General features: G+C 46.3%; 2 protein-coding genes and 2 long non-coding RNA genes across 4 annotated transcripts; 2 read left to right on the plus strand and 2 right to left on the minus strand.

Annotated features, from left to right (window-relative positions):
* Positions 1-3,987: 3,987 nt before the first annotated feature.
* On the minus strand, positions 3,988-5,505 carry LOC136351451 (uncharacterized). Its single transcript, XR_010734564.1, has 3 exons — positions 5,160-5,505; positions 4,944-5,058; positions 3,988-4,853 (listed from the first exon to the last, which is right to left on the minus strand). It is a non-coding gene; the product is annotated as an uncharacterized lncRNA (long non-coding RNA).
* On the plus strand, positions 4,569-6,924 carry LOC136351449 (uncharacterized). Its single transcript, XM_066303593.1, has 3 exons — positions 4,569-5,518; positions 5,641-5,701; positions 5,803-6,924. Exons 1-3 carry the CDS (start codon positions 4,569-4,571, stop codon positions 6,922-6,924), a joined length of 2,133 nt encoding a protein of 710 aa, XP_066159690.1.
* A 674-nt stretch (positions 6,925-7,598) lies between these two features.
* On the minus strand, positions 7,599-9,906 carry LOC136351450 (uncharacterized). Its single transcript, XR_010734563.1, has 2 exons — positions 9,453-9,906; positions 7,599-8,347 (listed from the first exon to the last, which is right to left on the minus strand). It is a non-coding gene; the product is annotated as an uncharacterized lncRNA (long non-coding RNA).
* Positions 9,907-15,223: 5,317 nt separating this feature from the next.
* On the plus strand, positions 15,224-18,723 carry LOC4345722 (pectinesterase). The gene is made up of 2 exons (XM_015793351.3): positions 15,224-16,230; positions 17,797-18,723. Exons 1-2 carry the CDS (start codon positions 15,285-15,287, stop codon positions 18,522-18,524), a joined length of 1,674 nt encoding a protein of 557 aa, XP_015648837.1. The 5' UTR covers positions 15,224-15,284; the 3' UTR covers positions 18,525-18,723.
* The last annotated feature ends 89 nt before the right edge of the window (positions 18,724-18,812 follow it).

The following is an 18,812-nucleotide window of genomic DNA, read 5'->3' on the forward strand; positions in this document are numbered from 1 at the left end:
AACAATGTTTCGAACACCGTTTCCCCGTTGGTGGCGTTTTCGTGGCATCCTCCCCTCCTTAGTGGAATCCTTCGGTGAAAAACCAAAGGCGGTGGCATCTTTGGCGTGGTGACCTCCTTGGAGGCGTCGATTTAAAGTTGCATTTCCTCCTAAATCTCTTCTACATGCGCTTTGTACTTTTGCAGTGACACTTGTATCCAGTACAAGTTGGCCACATCCACAGCACTGTGCGGGGGAAAGCAGATCCTTTTTCTGTCGACCTCTCTCCCTCCAATCCAAAGACGTGAATGGAGATGAGTGTGTTCAGGATGTCATACTCTTGTCTGCTAGTCAGTAAGGTCTTTTGTTGTAGGCGCGTGGTGTGACTTGGTTTTCTTTTTCCTTGACCATAGCCTTCCAGGGTTGTGGTTTGTAATTTTTTTTCCTACCATATCATATAAAACCTCATACTATCTTATGTTTTTTATTAAATCTTATGCAACATGATTTGGATGGAAGAAATATTAACAAAAGAAAACAGTAAGTTTGGGACATTGCAACGTTCAATAATAATAATCCCTCCATCCCATTTTGATCATCCCCTAAAGTTTTTGAGGTTTTCCCAAAAACAACATCATCTAAATGTGCAATGAGTAAATGTGCATCATTGAATGTGTGGTATGCAACCAATCAAGATTACTTTTCATTGGTGCAATATTTAAAACATGAGCAGTCCACGAGACACGAAGCGATGAAGCATCATAACTGATGAGGATTAATTTGAGAATGCTGAAAATTTTAGTGTCCTTGATCTTGGTGTCATTTAGTTAGGAGATGATCAAACTAGCACGGAGGGAGTATCTACTATCTAGCACAACAGCTATCTAGCACAGTTATATTACAGCCTCCTTGCGAATGGCGCTCCCACAACAATTCAGAGTCGTGTGTTCGTTCGCCGCGCTATCCACGTCACCCCGAAAGCCACAAGCAGCCGGAATTTGCGAGTGAGCGTACGTGGGGAGCATCGGCTCTGGTCATTTTGCAAAAAAAAAAAAAAGCCATTGATGTAACTAATAATTTGTATAGGTCCCTCATCATTCGTTCCTCACTTTTGTATTCTTACGCACCGACCTTCTAAAATGTAAAATATTTTATGGTAAGAAGGGAAAATTAGGAAAATATAACCGCGCTTTGGAAAACATAAATATTTTATGTCAGATGTGCGTCAATCGTGCCAATACTGAGGCCTGGGAGATCTACTTAGCTCCAGTATAGGACCGTAGATCTTAATTTGATGAGGTACGGGCATACCAGTTAGTTTGATCCTACAAGATGTTGATATATCAGCGATTAGCCGATAGGTTGAATGATCGGTTGTTGGAGACTTGGAGACTCGAATGCTGACGACGATCGCAGGCTCGAATCTCAAGTGTTTTGGCATGCCGATAGCTAATAGCCGATGGCTTGGTGTAGAATCGGCTGAAGGATCCAGTGCTAGTACTAATGCTGAACGCCTTTGGTTGTTGACATGAAAAAAAAATTAACACAGTAATGTAAGGGATGCAACTAAGCGAACAAAATGTGAGTTGTTAAACGAAAATGTAAGGGAACCCATGAGAAAATAAGTTGCGAGAGCAATTGACAGGACGCAGGGCTTTCTGTATCATCCCTCTGCAAACATTTACATTAGGCCCTTAAGTCAATTGGAAGGCGTCAATTTTGTACCATGCATCTCACAATTATTGTTTTGAGCTTCGATTTGTTTCAACCTAGATTTTCAATCTTATATGGAAATGTAGGAAAAGATATCATCATAGATCTATGCATTATGCCTGAAGTCAATAGATCACATTATTTTAATGAGCCACACAATTCTCAGTATTCCAATGCAATTCAGCCTCAAGACAAAAAAAAAGTCAGCTCACAGTCAGGCTTATATTAAAACCCATATCAGATGGATCAGTAATGATTTGTGTAGAATATCTGTCAGCGTAAGATTTCATCTCGTACGCACGAGCGCCTGTGTCGCTGGCTGGCTAAAATCCATCTCCAGCAAGCGGCAGCAGTACCATCACGCAAAGACGCACCTTGGAGATTATGTATACCATACATCCATACAAACAATTTATCCGACTAAAAATAGGAGGAGGTGCGCCATATCCATGTGTTACGTTAATAGAATAACAGCATGTGGGGTTCGAGACAAGAAAAGCATTTTCCTATGTCACAATATAAAATTTGCAAGCATGTAATATTTCTATAAGCGAACAAACTTTAAAAACCGATCCAAACGCGGATGGCGTACCACAATACTGGTAAAAACATATTTAATTTTAAAATCATTAGTAGAGATTACGACGAAAACGTTTTGTTCTTTTTGTTTTTTTAAGGCATTTTTTCTTTTTTTTATTTTTCTTGTTTTTTCGCCCTTTTTATTTTTTGGATGGACTTTTTTCACGGATTTTTTTGGTTTTTTCGACTGCCTTTTTTAAACCTTTTTACGTATTTTAGGCCTTTTTTTTTACTTTTTATATAAATCATTGCATACAAATCCCGATTTTTTTTCCTTACGAACGACTTGTTTTCATCGTTTTAGGGGAATCAGACTTTTCTTTTGGTGGACTTTTTTCACCTTTTTTTTCATTTTTTATGGACGGTTTTTTCACCCTTTTTACGGGGAATCGGAATCGGATTTGTTCGCCCTTTTTTTTAATTACGGGCGACAAACACGTTCCCAATTAATTCGCGTGGATGAAAATATAAAATTAAAACCGATTTAAACATGGATGACGTACCAAAATTCTAACAAAAACATCTTTAATTTTTATCTCTACCTCTATCTCTACTACTTAAAAAATTGAAGATGTTTCCTTCATCTGTCCAAATAAAAAAAAAGCGAAAAAACAACCTAAAATAAAAAAGTATGATTCTCCTAAGAAGTGGCAGAAAAAAAACCGTAGATCCGATTCCCCTATAATTTTTGTCCATTTTATTTTCTTTTTGCGTTTCTTACTCTTTTTTTTTTCTTTCACCGTTTTTTCCTTTTCCTTTTCTCTTTCACCATTTTTTTATTTGCCTCCCCATATGTTTCCTCCTCCAATTCATTGTAAAAACCGATTCCTCACTACTCATTATTTTCCCCTTGAATTCCCCTTTCAATTTGGCTTTAATTCACCGAATTGAATCTCCATTTCATCGTCATTATTTTTTATCTCGAGTTTTGTGGATTGCTTCAATTTTGATAAAAAACGGAAAAAAGAGATCGATTAGATCAAAATCTCTCAACAATTTTGATTTGATGGAGAGGATCAACTCCATTATCATACGTGCACAGGTTATGCGAGAACAATTTTGGAGATGGAGAAAGATTCAACTGGATTTGAAGGAGAGGATCGGCTCCATCATCGTACGGGCACGGGACTATGCGAGATTGAGTGGATTACCAGATTTTATGGGAGGATCGGCTCCGTCATGGTACGGGACTATGTGAGCTCGAGCGGATTACCGGATTTGATGGGAGGATCAGCTCCGTAATGGTATGGGTACGAGACTGTTCGAGCTGGGCCTATAGCTCCACTTATGGGTTGAGCCGAAGAGAGGTAGACCAAGCAGAGGGAAGGAATGAGCGTTCGGTCCAAAACCAAGAAAGCATCTGGTCCAAAACCAAGGAACCAAGGGAGTATAATGTATAGGATAATAAACGTTTTTACCCGTTGCAACTCACGGGCATTTTTTCTATTATACTCTCCGTTTCTAAATATTTGACGCCGTTAACTTTTTTAAATATGTTTGACCGTTCGTCTTATTCAATAAATTTAAGTAATTATTAATTCTTTTCCTATCATTTGATTCATTGTTAAATATACTTATATGTATACATATAGTTTTACATATTTCACAAAAGTTTTTGAATAAGACGAACAGTGAAATATGTGTTAAAAAGTCAACGGTATCAAATATTTAGAAACGGAGGGAGTAATATAATAGTAGAGATAAGCCAGCCAAAACTTGTGCACTAACTTACTGATTGGATTCAGATGCAGTAACAAAGTTTACTAGGCAAAAGAGTAGCACAATTCTGATCGGACAAATACAAATTTACCGGACTTAAAATTAAGAAGTCAAATTTTGTGCACAAATCCTGATTGGACTCCGATTCATTCCGACAAAAAAAAGCTACAATTCTACTCCAATTCGGACTCCCAAACGAGACAGCTCAAGGCTGGCGGCAGAGGCAGTAATCCGGCGGCAGCGACGCGGGAGAGACCTTCGCGATCTGAGGCGGCGACGGGGACGTCAGCCGCCGTCCCTCCCAGACGTCCCAGCGCCCGATCAAAGCCTCCGGCCAGCACACGCTTCTGATCAGCAAACGGACGAAACCAACTCTGATTTCTGAATCAAATCTATTTCCAGATCGAGCGAAATCCCTGCTGTATAAAGCGCAATGACACCACGACTCTGATTCCTGAAACTGAAAGGGACTAGCCGATTGCTAGATCTCTTGGTTCCCTGCTGCACAAAACCCAGCCACCAAGACAGAAGGATCAATACACCTGGAGAGTAAAAGAAAACCAGAAAAACAAACACATATGGCCGCGAAATCCGACGACCACTCGCTGCCGCCGGGCTTCGGCACGAGGCCATGGCTGGTGCAGGGATCACGCGGCGACACGCTGACTTTCGTCGATGTGTCAGACCTCAGCCTGCACGAGACCGTTGTTCCTGAGGTTCGAGGGAAGACGTGCTTGGGCGGCATGCACGGTGACTGGCTGCTGATGCTGCACGAGTCTACTGCCGATTGCTTCCTCCTACGCATCAGCACCAATCCACGGACCAAGATTCAGTTGCCGCCGTTGCATCAGCCTCTGAATTTTCTATCAACAATCAAGATGCTCGAGTCACCGGATAGCCCGAAGTGCACCATCTTAATTGCCAGCTCACCGGAGGTGGAAGAAGAGAGCTACCTTCTATACTGCCGCCCCGGTGAAGACGAGTGGACCAAACTGGTTTCCCCGTTCAATGACATCCATCTCTCTGCTTTTATGTGCAACTACGAAGGAAAGATCTGTTCTGCTTGTTCTAATCTCGTAGTGATAGATATGGTGGATGGTAAGATACAACTACAGCGAGTGGGTACCATCAAGGATGAAGAAAAATATGCCCGTGGAAGTGGTTGTTACCATGTTGTCGAGTCATGTGGAAAGTTGTTTCTCTTGTGGATAGAAGAGCTCGGGTGCTTTGGGAACGATGGATTGCTCACCGCCATTGATGTTTTTTGCTTGGATCTTGAGTTGATGTCATGGGAGAGGGTGGAGAGCATTGGCAGCGACCGTACCTTTCTTATCTCTGAAAATTACACTTTCTCATGTCCTTCAATAGAAGGTGTATTGCAAGGAAACTGTGTTTATCTTGTATGGTCAAGCTGCGACAGTGAGAGGCTTTATAAGTTCTGCTTGGACGACATGACCATTAGCTTCCAACAGATTCTTTCTCAACCTACAAAACCCTGGTGTAGAGCATTTTGGACTGTTCCAGCAAGGTGAGTTGATTCAGCACACACGACTATTTTTTAGCATTGTCTGCAATAGTTTTTTTTTTCCAAAAAGACCACATTTTACTGAATCATGTATGAGTATGACTATTGTTAATATGCAACTACAGCATCGAATCAATCTTGCCCATGGAAATATCAGACAAGCCAAATAGTCTTCTATCGACAAAGGTTTGTAAATCCGTGCAAGTATGTTGCAGTGAAAAACTAATTCCCTTTATACTAGTAAATACGGAGTAGTAACTAAAACTATTCTTTTTTCTTCTTTTTAGCTGTCAAAGGATATTCTACTCAATGACCTTGATGAGCACGATGGACTGGGGAATTCTTTATGTCTATGGGAACATCTACCAGTAGACTTGCTAGAGTTAATTGTCTCAAACTTATCCTTGGTAGACCGCATACGATTTCCAACTGTTTGCATGGCATGGAGCAAGGTGTCGAATCCAATAGAGCAAGCAAAAGTTTGGCCTTGGCTAATGCACATCTCTAAGCAAGATGGGATGTGTAGGTTGTTTGACCCTCTACGCGGTGAGGTGTACAACATGCAAGTCTCAATATTTGACACTAATGAAGATCGACACATTTTTCGCTCCTCCAAAGATGGTTGGGTGTTCACATCAGCTGGGATCTATGGTCACGATATATTCATCATAAATCCTTTCACTGAGGATATTGTGGAGCCTCCTATGTTCGAACGTAGATACCACTACAACGGTGTATCCTTTTCTTCACCAAATCCAATGTGTCCAAACTGTTATTTTTTTGGGATCAACAGTAGTCTCAGCGGGAAGTTTCTCAACATTCATACGTGGCGGCATGAAGAAACTGAATGGATCGAGCAACGCTTTGAGTACGATGTGCCATTCCCAGTAGGTTACAATAACCCCGTCATGTTTTGTGGGAAGTTCTACTGCCTCGGAAGGAAGGGCAACCTTGGTGCCTTTGATCCAACAAGCAATACTTGGGAGATTCTTGACAAGCCAGAGCCGATCCATGTTGAGATGGATCTCTTACAAAATGATCATAGGGGAAGAGAGTTCTGCTACTTGGTTGATTTAGAAGGAGAACTGATATCTGTACTCTTGCATAATGCCAGTGAGGCGCCTCGAGTGTTCAAACTTGATTTGACAAAAATGTCCTGGGTTGAAGTAGAGGACATTGGTGGTGGTGCCTTGTTTCTTGATCACAGGACATCGCATGGTGTAGGATCTCCCGATGGTGGTCATGGAAATAGGATATACTTCCCTAGATATTCTGTGGATAGAAAACCAGTGTTCTATGATATGGATAACAAGATGTACTACCCATCATTTTATGGTCACATTGAGCCATTGAACTGTGTGTGGGTTGTGCCTAATCTGCACAAAAATGAATCAACATCCGAAGATTGACCCAAGCGTGTGTAATTGAGCATATAGTGCTTCTTTTTTTTCTTTTTTTTTTTTGCAAATTGTCAAATATGGAACCACGAGTACCTCTATTTGCCTCAATCGTATTGCTCCACAAATATGGTTTTTACCTGTTTTTACATGATCTCTGCTAGACTGCTACAGTAAGTTGCAGGTTTTACAATTCATGTACGGGGTCAAGTGTGGTATAATTCTTCCTTGATGATATGCTATAATTGGATCTCGTTGCAGCAGCTATTTTTGTGCTGTTAGAGATATTGGAGTTACTTTAATTATTGTGTGCATGGTGCCACACGCTGCACATATTCAGGCGTTCTTGAATGGCGCCACACGTTTAGGCGTAGTTGAATGATATGAAGATTTAGCAAAACTATCGATATCCTACGATATTTGGATAGTGATAACTTGCTAGTTCTTGTGGGAATCAAGCAATCCATGGTATGAAAATTTTGCTTGAACCATCAAGCAATTAGGAAAAACTGGGGCAAGATTTCACAGGTTGTGAAATATATTTTGTCAAATCAGGTTTTAGAGCAGGAAATATATGAGATAAATCTGTAGGGGCTTGAAATTGAAATGTTGATTGTTCGCCGTGATTTTACAGCATAAGAAATATAATGCTGCTAGAAATTTGATGAAAAGTCAGGGATTATAACTACCAAGCAATCAGAACAAGGTCTTGCAAATTACATGCTTGCTTCTCATAAAGTGTCCATGATTCTCAGATGGGTTATCACAAAGAGATTTGCTCCGGTCCGGCAAAAAGTATCTCAAGATACTGGTACCTCATTGTACTAAATCATTTTCGGTCGTTGGATCTAGCTGGGTAGAATGAGAATTGTTAAATCTAACAGTCGGAAACGAGGTACCATAAGGTACCGGTATTTCGAGATATTTTTTTTGTTGGACCGGATCGGAGCAAACCTCTATCACGAAACATATACTGTTCAGGTGAACCATTGATGCACTGCTTTTCTTGAAAGGAAACTCCCATTTTTTTTAACTGAACTTCTCATCGATGCACAATTATACTTACTCCCGTTTATTACCCGAACTTGTCAATATACCAACTGAGCCATAATCCATAAATATACCGGCGCCCAATTGATGCATATTTTTCTCCGTTGCAATGCACCAACATCCAAGTAGTAATTCAGTATTCCTTGCAGAAAAAATAGTACTCCCTCTGTTTCAGGTTATAAAACGTTTTGACTTTAGTCCAAGTCAAACTACTCTAAGTTTGACTAATTTTATAAAAAAAAATATAATATTTTTAACCCAAGATAAATATATTATGAACATTTATTTTTATTCAATTATAGATTTAATGAAACTATACTGGTGTTGTAAATATTACTATTTTTTTCTATAAAATTAGTCAAACTTAGAGTAGCCATCTTATAACCTGAAACGGATGGAGTAATTCAGTATTAAATATGAAGGGGATTTTTGGAGTACATTAAAGTGGACACTAGCTATTTATTGGGTTAGATCCAACGGAGATGCTGTCCTACTGCACCCGGTAGTAGTGCAGTAGAATTGGTGGAGGGGTAAATTTGTACTCCATGTGGTATGGGTATGTTTGTGTTAGATTGATCTCTGGCCATCGAGTCAGAGAATTGCTCTAATGGGCTTGGCCCACCCCAAGCCCACGCGCACCTAACGTTAAGGACCGATTCCCTCGGTCCCGAATACACGTCGCTCTTTCTAGCGCTATGATCGGAAGCGTTTTTTTCCTCAAGAAGAAATCGCCCCCGATCCCCTTAATACGCATATAAAGGGAACCTTGACTCACGGGTACGAGGGTCTACTCACACACTCTAAGCCTTCCCAAAACCCCTAAGATTACCCTCAGACTATCGATCTTAAGGCGTATTGGAGGGGAGCGAAGGGCGAATTCCCATCGCCGCCACCGCACGGTGATCTCCATCACCGGCTCCTCACGGCGACTACACCAACGCATCTAAGGCGATCAATGGCTTCTTCATCCGGTTAGTATACCACCAAATTCCGCATATGAGATATTAGGTGATCATGCATAGCCTAGGTTTATGAATTTAAGATTTAAGTACAATATTGTGGTATCAGAGCCTTCTTAGGCCTTTGCATGTTCCATCACTCCGGTGGTGAAGCCACTAAGCCGCATCAAGTCTCCCTAAGCGCCGGCTTGTTAAAGTTTTAGGGTTTATGTTCTGTTAGGTTTTGTTCATGTCGCAATTAAGTTCAATTTTGTGATTCATGTTCTGTTGATCGATATTAGACTAAGTTTTATGTTTAGATTGCTATCCCTACTCAGTTTATGGCTTGGGCAGCAATTGGAAGGAGGGGACTCAGATCGGGGTTGAGATTAAGAAAATCCCCAATTTTTTTCCCCAAGTTCCTAAAACCCGAAACCCTAATTTCTGAAATTTCCCCAAATTAAGAACAAAGCATGATGAATTCTCGAATTAGATTGATCCCGATTGGCAATTTCCCAAATCATGAGAAAACCCTAAGGAATTGGGACTCACCGATTTGGGGCTCAGGTCGTCGGAGTCTCGCCGCGCGTGGCATGAGCACCGCCGTGCGCGTGTGTCTCCGAGCTCCTCACTGTCTTCATGCGAATGGCGCATGGCTTCACGCGTCGCCGTGCATCCCCTTAGCCGCCATCTCGGACCGGCCTCACGCTCGCATCAGTCCATCGCCGCGTGAGGTCGAGGCTCGCCTCGGTGTGGCTCCGGCCGCACCTAGGAGGAGGACCGAGGCGGGAGGATGAGACGACGTGCGGCATCAGCGTCGCCGCACGTCGCCATCAAGCACGCCGCCGACTGGGGCCTCCGCATCGCCGCTCCACCGGTGACCCACCGCCGTTAGCTTGCACGGATTTTGCTCCGCCGGTGCGCCGTGGTTTTGACCGCCGCCTAAGCCGTGCGTGGCATTAGCTTGCCGCGCATGCGGGGGCCTCAGCGACGCCGCTCCGCCGGCGAGCCACCCGCCGCCCGTCTCTTCCCACCAGAGCCGTGCACGGCATTAGAGCGCCGTGCACGGGGGCCTCGGCGTCGCCGCTCTGCCGGTGAGCCGCCGCCCCGCTCTCGCCTCTTCCCACCGGTGTTCGTAGATGTCTCGACATCACCGGAACAGCATGTGGGTTGATTCGTGTTGCCGCGAATCGCGTGGAACGGCGGCGCTACTACCAACCACTGCCGCGACGCCGTCACCGCCGCCGCTGCCCCAACCCACCCCACCACCGTGCCGCCACCGCCGCCGCCGCCGTCCCCACCGTTGTGCTACCGTAGAGAGTTAGGTTTGGGGATGGATCCTTTTGAATCGGGGTCCTGTGCTGTTGAACAATTTGAGGGCTGAGATGCTAAAGTTTGTCACTAGGCGGGGTGTTTCCTGAACATTTCAACATGGGGTGACGTGGACTTATCTGGAACCTACATTTTCCATCCAAGTGTGGTTTCTATGTTTGCACTGGAGATGGTGTTTCCACTATATATCTTCTCGACCAACGTGGCCTAAATCATAAAGGAAGTTGGTTGGTGCGCATACTCAACCGATGCATGCATCCGAACCTAGCTCGGTCAACTCGACAACTCGACGCTGGGCTGCGGTGCGCGCGACCGAACATGGCATTAATGGTCAGGATTTATTTCACGCGGCGAGCGGTAGATGATCGAGCGGCTTGGCCCGCTCGTCAGCTGCACGCATATCATGCACCGTCCACACGAATGGAATCACTAGTACGAGTCGGCGGCCACGCTCGCCTGTGCAGTTTAAAAAAAAATGAACGGAAAACAGCACTAGAGTGCCTTTTCATCTAAGAGCAGGAGAAAATACAAACCCCTAGGGGTAAAAGGAAAACGAAGAACCACTATAGCTGTACACTATACAGAGTGCGGGATTAACTCACGCAACCGCTTAGCTCCTGCTAAAGCCCAAAGGCTCGCCTCCTCTTTGATTTTCATTAGTAGGAAATTCGTTGCCACCTCTTTGTGATCAAAAATCCGCCGATTTCTCTCTTTCCAAATTTCCTAGACGACTAACAGAATGAGCGATCGAAGTCCTTTTTTCGGGACACTAGGCGTGTTTGCAATGTTCTCCCACCACTGTATGACTGACTGGGCTTCCTCCCATTCCGTTGGGTCCATCTGCTGATAGCCCACCCATGCAGAGACGAGGTGCCAGATCCTCTTGGTGTATCTACAAGTAGCAACGAGGTGCAATGCCGTCTCAGTCTCGCGGCGGCAAAGAGGGCAACAACCATTGTTCTGCCATCCCCTGGTCGCAAGCTGGTCTGAAGTCCAGACTCTGTTCTGAATGATGAGCTAAGCATGAAATTTGCATTTCCCCGGCGCGCAGGCTTTCCAAATCAAGGAATTGAGTACTCGGCGCCCCGCAGCACTGCGCATGGTAGGCCGAGGAGGAGGCCGTGTAGGCCTGTGCAGTTTACAGTTACAGTTGGGTGGGGGGAGCTTTTAATTGGCTCACCCAACACATCACATGCACGACGCGCACATGCGCGGGCGCGTGATTTTTCGGTGCTTCTCTCCTCGCCCTTCCGATCGCGACGTCGGCCCAGACGAGCTAGACGGACACGGGGGACGAGCCACTGTGCGCCGCAGAGATGCAAACTGTCGCGTCGGCGTCGAACCATATGCGCCGCGTGTTTACCGCCGTCTACCGCGAGGGGCCTGTGCGGCTGTGCCTGTACGCACGTGTCGGTGGTAAGCTGCAGTGCACCGTACACGTACATACTCCATGACGTGCCAGATCTGTTTCATATTATAATAGATTTTTAACCTTTTTTAAATCAAAGTTCTTAAAAGTTTAATCAGATTTTAAAAAAACATAGTACCATTTACAATATCAATTTTATGTTATTAAATCTAATACCGAATATATTTTAATAGTCTCTTTGTTACGTTGAAAATAGTATTATATTTTCCTCTAAATTTGGTTCTAAACTTGAAGAAATTTGGCTTTAAAAAAATCAAAACGATTTATAATATGAAACGAATATAGTTACTTTTCGTAACTTTAGCTTTTTTTTTAACCTCTTGATAGGTTTGGTGAGTGCAATAAATCACAAGTAGATCGGCCCAAACAAATGGGTTTTCAATTAGAATAAATTTAGGCTTTAATCGCGCCAAAATGTGTGTATACTTCCATCATTAATGTGTCATGCGACTCGGCGAGGGGTGTGCTAGCACGAAATTTTTTATTTAAATTTCAAAATAAACTTTTTAAAAACTTAAATAAAATTTTGAAGTTTTTAGTCATGTCAAAACAATATTGTCACGCCGGTCTAACTAGTGTGGCAATATTAATCACGTTGTTTCTAGTTGGCATGGTAGTGGTCTTATTACATCATTGTAGCTGGTGTATTAGGATAAAACTGACATACCCGTTGCGGGTGGCGTGTCAGTGTTATTTTGTCACGCTAAGCGAGTTGCGCATGCTAAAAATTCAGATTTTAGAAATGAGTTTTGGAATGGTTTGTTTTTAAATTAAAATTAAAAAGGTTCGAAAAAGAATTCTGCCGGCACTAAGAACATGCCCAGCAGATCTTCCATCCGGCCATCCATCCTATATTTAGCGTATGGAGGTGAAAAAATAAGGTCCACCAAAGTCTCCATCACACACGCCATCTTTAGATGTCATCCAAACCGAGCTCTCTCCATGCCAAATTTGGTGTTTCTCTCTTCTCACGCTATCCTCCCTCTGACGAACTCGCGCCACCATCCAGACTGTACCGTGGGGAATGGAGAGGATGGACATACCGAGTATGCCGTTGGAGTTTGCTGAAGAGGAGGCCCCGCCGTCTGTGCCGCCCCCATCGGGACTCCACCCATGCCGCTGCTCCTCCGCCGCGCTGTCGCGATGCACGCGGCCACCATAGGCGTCCTCCGCCTCTCGCACGTCTGTCGGCGGCTGCCTCATCTCCGGCCATCCGCGGCCCTCGCCTGCCCAGTTGCTCGCCTCCACGGCCGCCGCGTGCATCCTCACTGCCAGTCGCCTATCCGGTCGTCGTCCGCCGCTGCACCTCGCCCGCCTAGCCACCGCCGCCCCTCAGCTGCACGCCCGCCGCCGCCTATCGACCGCCCCGCTACAAACCCTGCAGAGAAAAGTAGTACTAGCAGAGAAGGCATAAAAGGTAGAGAAGAAGCAGTTAAATGAGGAGAGAAAATATAGTTATGTTAATTCCTTGGGTTATCATTTTAATATATTAATTAAAAACTACCCATTAAAAATATATCCATTAAAATTTACTCATTTCAAAATATTATCGCAATAAATAACACCGTTAAAATCAAGTCGTTCAAAATATATCCCTTAAAATACAAATGTAAGATTAGTTGGAAGATATTACTAAAATATAGGATGATGTAATATGGATGATCTGTTGGAGCTAGAAGGGATATGGATGATGAATTTTTTTGGATGATAATCTATAAGGGTATTCGGAGGATCTGAGCTCCAGGGGATGCTCTAAGCAACTGGGCTTTACTGAAAACAGACTCTGATAGCGCGCTCTCCGCTTTAAAGTCTTTTTGCATAAGTACTTGAAGCACATGGTGGCACACAGGCTTGCTGATCCTGACTTGGATAAAGGACACCTTTCGATGGGCCTCAATCGATTATTCCATGCCGCTGCCATTACTGCCTTGACTACCAGGAAAAGCAGATTTAATCCATTTAGTGTTTTGGTTGTGAGAGTGAGTGTCGGTCTGGCATGAACAACTTGTACTATATCCAATCTACTCCAGCTCGAACAATGATGTGCATTACTGATGTTTAATTTGGTCAATTCACACTCATGTGAGTGGATCAGCGTATGTGTGTTCCAATGCAAAGTTGAAGTAGCTAATTGCACTGGTGGATATATCTTCGTTTGGTTACCTGACGAATACTGTATTCCAAAACAACTAACGCCAATATAAACACGAAAATAACTGACGAAACAATGAAACATCTTGGAGACAATGAGCTGCATTCTGAAACTGTGAGGTGAGCCTGAGCCAGGAGCATCGATCTCCAGTTGGTCCATGTCCACCGCCGGAGAGAATCCTGAGCACGAGGCGCGTGTACCACAGAAAAGCAGCGAGCTTCCCGTGCTTTACACGAAGAACGCAGCTATCACGTATGCATAATTTGCATATGCGTCCAACGAGCCGCGTCGGCGTCGCTGGCTTGGCCCGGTGCTCGATCGGTCGATGCTTCATGGCTAAGATCGAACATGAGAACGTTCAGAAAGAGCAAAAACGCGTTAGTATCGACTCGTAGCACATGGCAGCCACAACCCTTTTGTATGAAAGAACACTTTGGCGTTCCCACACAAAAATTTTACACCATGTCACATCGAACGTTTGAACACATGCATGAAATATTAAATATAGACTTAAAAAATAACTAATTGCACAGATTGTGACTAATTTGCGAGACAAATCTTTTAAGTCTAATTGCTCTATGATTTGACAATGTGGTGCTGCAGTAAATATTTACTAATAATGGATTAATTAAGCTTAATAAATTCATCTCGTTGTTTACTGACGGATCATGTAATTAGTTTTTTATTAGTGCCTAAACATCACATGCGACACCTTATATAATACCCGATATGACACGCTAAAACTTTACACCCTGGATCTAAAAACACCCCTTTGTGTTAGCTGATGCGCACACAATAGGATGCCTGCCTGCTGCGGCAGAGATTCTCGAAGAATATGTCCTGATTAGTTCTGGTCTACTGGTATGCTGTTTGCAAAAGCTAGGATGGATCTGTGTATAATGCCGGTCATTTCCTTGTCCCAAACTGGACGGAGCTGCAGTGCCAGCAACCGACGCCCGGCCTCACGTGAAAAAGCAGATGTTTTGTGAGTTGTGAGTTTCATTCCTGTCCAAACTCTTGACCTTGCCTGACCCATCTAGCAGCGAGACGCACCAAACTGTGGTTACCAACTTTACTCCACAGTACCTACCATAGACACCACAGAAGCAGAGGCCATCACGCATCACTTTCTTCTATCACATCTAAAGATCAGAGTCTCCCGGAGATCTCTCTATGTCCCTGACCCTCCTGAGACACTCTTTTTACAGGCCAAAAGTTCCGGTACTATTTGAATTTTATCAAATTTGAAAAGCCATTCAAAATACAAATGTGTTATTCAAAAAGGTGTCGGCCCCCCTCAGAATTTTCCCCGAACCTGATTATGACTGTCAGTGCATGAGTTCAAAAAGAGTGTCATGTGAAACCGATCAACTTCTCTGTATATAAACCCTTCAGTCCACGGCCCAAAGCAAAGCACACGTACAGCTACACTTTGTCACTAGCTAAGCTAGCAAGTGCAACTGTGCAAGCCATGGCGTCGATGTGTTCGAGGTCGATACCCCAGCTCATCCTCCTCCTCTCCCTGACCGTCTTCCTCCTCGCCAATGCGCATCCCATGGCCCCGCCATCGCCGCCGCGGAAGGCGGCCGCGCCTCCGACGGCGGCGAAGGGGGTGACCGGCATTTCGCCGGTGCTCGTCTCCACGCTGCGCGAGACGCTGGACGCGATCAAGAACGTCGCGTCCATCATCTCGTCGTTCCCCATCGGCGGCATCCTCGGTGGCGGCGACCTCCGCCTCTCCTCCGCCATCGCCGACTGCCTCGACCTGCTCGACCTGTCCTCCGACGAGCTGTCCTGGTCGATGTCCACCACGTCGTCGTCGTCCTACCAGCCCACCAACGCCGGCGCCGCCACGTCGTCCCACGTCGGCACCGGTGACGCTCGCTCCGACCTCCGGTCGTGGCTGGGCGGCGCGCTGAGCAACCAGGACACCTGCAAGGAGGGCCTCGACGACACCGGCTCCGTGCTCGGCTCGCTCGTCGGCACCGCCCTCCAGACCGTCACGTCGCTCCTCACCGACGGCCTCGGCCAGGTGGCCGCCGGCGAGGCCTCGATCGCGTGGTCGTCGTCCCGCCGCGGCCTCGCCGAGGGCGGCGGCGCCCCGCACTGGCTGGGAGCCCGGGAACGCCGGCTGCTGCAGATGCCGTTGGGCCCCGGTGGCATGCCGGTGGACGCCGTGGTCGCCAAGGACGGGAGCGGCAACTACACGACGGTGAGCGCGGCCGTGGACGCGGCGCCGACGGAGAGCGCGAGCCGGTACGTGATCTACGTGAAAAAGGGCGTGTACAAGGAGACGGTGGACATCAAGAAGAAGAAGTGGAACCTGATGCTGGTCGGCGACGGCATGGGCGTGACCGTCATCTCCGGCCACCGGAACTACGTCGACGGCTACACCACCTTCCGCAGCGCCACAGTCGGTGAGTGCATCCACGCCTCCAAACTAGCTTACACCAACATATCCTGTTCGATCATGAACTAGAAGTTCATTACGTATGCTAATTAGTTAGGTTAATTAAACTTAAACGGTTTGATCGATCGTAATGTCGTCGCGTGCTTATTATAGGAGTATAGATCAACGAGCTCTCAAGTGCATGGGTCAATGCCATGCATGCTAGTTTTAGTAGCTGCATTGCACCTCGCGTTGTACCTGTATGCGTGAGGCTTGGGCAAGCTAAGACTCATGCCTAGGATTAGCTCATCATCAGAACCACGATGAGACGGTCGTGTCACTGGGAGTACTTACGTAAGATGGTCAATATACCATCATTGGAACTGTGCTCCGTGGGGCCGTGACAACGTAGGGTCCAGTCCGTATCTTGCTCTGCTGGGCGAGATACATAGGAGTACACCGTACCCAAAACCCCAAGGGCAGCAGAGCACATGGCATTAAACATGGACAAGCTAGCAACGTGCCAACATGTTTCATGTTTGGATGTACTACCAGACTTGCTATGGTAGACGGAACTCGGAAGCCTCCGAGAAGTAGTAGTAGAACTGAAGAAGGGTGTACTGTTCCTTTCATCTTAGCCGCGTAAGTACATTCAAGTCCGACCGGTTTACCACCTTCCCAGCCTTAAATACACACATGCTGCATTAACGCAACTCCCCAGTGGTTGCCGTGCACCAGCAACGAATTCAATGAACTAGCTGAGCTGAGCCAGCGGCGATCTGCCTGGGCCGCCGGGCCGGCTATCCCAAACTACAAAGTCCTCCTTGTTTTTACTACTACATGTCAATGCCACTTGCCACATGCTGCGGTGCATTTTTCATCTGGTCCGGTCCACAAAATTCGTGCATGTGGTGCACCGTGCACGGTGTGGGATTTCGTTTAATAGTTTCCCTTTGCAACGACGACCCTATAGTGGATTAGTGGTACAGTGATGTTGGTGCTGGTGCCGCCAGGACTGACAACTGACAAGTGACAGGAGTACTATCAAGCCAAATGCATCCATTAGTACTGTAGCTATGAGAGTAATAAAGGTAGGAGTGGACATAGATCACCGACACAGATGATCTTCGGCTCTGGTCTCAAAGCTGCTGCGTAGTACTCCGTATGCTGCTAATCTTTTTTACTTCGTCTCGTCATATCCGGGTGCCATATATGAAACCGCGTTGTTTCGCTGCTTGTCAGCAACTTGTGTGCCAAAACAATGATCCAACTCGTGGTTCCATCAGCCACCTGCACCCTCATTTACGAGGTTGTTAACAAAGTCTTGTAGTTTCAACTAAAGTAGCGGTATGATCTGCGGGCCCTTGTGTTTTCCTAAACAAGTCACGAGACCTCACCTCCCTGTCTCACACTCTCCTGCACGGCATGTACTCAAGCAACAGTTGCAGATCACATGCATGAAGTCATCAATCCCTCTGACCATTCACTCGATTCAATCATTTGATTGCATTTTTAACAGCAGTAATTAATGATGTCAGACTGTTAATTACTAGTAGTGCCTGACATTGCATGATTGCATCCACCTCCTCTGCAGCTGTGAACGGGAAGGGGTTCATGGCGCGGGACGTGACGTTCGAGAACACGGCGGGGCCGTCGAAGCACCAGGCGGTGGCGCTCCGGTGCGACTCCGACCTCTCCGTCTTCTACCGCTGCGGGTTCGAGGGCTACCAGGACACGCTGTACGCGCACTCGCTCCGCCAGTTCTACCGCGACTGCCGCGTCTCCGGCACCGTCGACTTCGTCTTCGGCAACGCCGCCGCCGTGTTCCAGAACTGCACCCTCGCCGCGCGCCTCCCGCTCCCCGACCAGAAGAACTCCGTCACCGCGCAGGGCCGCCTCGACGGCAACATGACCACCGGCTTCGCCTTCCAGTTCTGCAACGTCACCGCCGACGACGACCTCCAGCGCGCGCTCGCCGGCGGCGGCAACCAGAGCTCCGCCGCGGCGGTGACGCAGACGTACCTCGGCCGGCCGTGGAAGCAGTACTCCAGGGTGGTGTTCATGCAGTCGTACATCGGCGCCGTGGTGCGCCCCGAGGGGTGGCTGGCGTGGGACGGACAGTTCGCGCTCGACACGCTCTACTACGGCGAGTACATGAACACCGGGCCCGGCGCCGGCGTCGGCGGCAGGGTCAAGTGGCCGGGGTTCCACGTCATGACGAGCCCCGCCCAGGCCGGCAACTTCACCGTCGCTCAGTTCATCGAGGGCAACATGTGGCTGCCGCCAACCGGCGTCAAGTACACCGCCGGCCTCACGTCTTGATCACCAATTCACCATCGAGTACGTGCTTCTTGTGTGCGACAGTAGTACAGCACATGATCATACTACACTTTACACTACGTTGGAGGGAGGTTTAATTAAGGATCTGGTGTATAAAATCTTTAGGAATTATGGCATTCTGGGAGCTATTTAGCTGTTTAATTGGTGGTTAATGGAACAAGTTTGCCTTTTGTTTTTGTTCCATGCTTCTCTGGTGGTGGTGCTCTGTTTTTGGCACAACGAATGGTTGAAATGTGCATGCACGGCGCACAAGTAAAAATCACACAGAAT

The sequence above is a fragment of the Oryza sativa genome, chromosome 8 (genome assembly GCF_034140825.1).
Source record: "Oryza sativa Japonica Group chromosome 8, ASM3414082v1".
Classification (NCBI taxonomy): Eukaryota; Viridiplantae; Streptophyta; class Magnoliopsida; order Poales; family Poaceae; genus Oryza; species Oryza sativa.

Bases quoted from the DNA above. Each gene is read 5' to 3' on its own strand.
- LOC4345722 (XM_015793351.3), top strand. From the start codon at position 15,285: ATGGCGTCGATGTGTTCGAGGTCGATACCCCAGCTCATCCTCCTCCTC. The intron at 16,231-17,796 runs GTGAGTGCATCC...CCTCCTCTGCAG, and splicing joins CTTCCGCAGCGCCACAGTCG to CTGTGAACGGGAAGGGGTTC.
- LOC136351449 (XM_066303593.1), top strand. From the start codon at position 4,569: ATGGCCGCGAAATCCGACGACCACTCGCTGCCGCCGGGCTTCGGCACG. The intron at 5,519-5,640 runs GTGAGTTGATTC...ATGCAACTACAG, and splicing joins TTTTGGACTGTTCCAGCAAG to CATCGAATCAATCTTGCCCA. The intron at 5,702-5,802 runs GTTTGTAAATCC...TCTTCTTTTTAG, and splicing joins ATAGTCTTCTATCGACAAAG to CTGTCAAAGGATATTCTACT.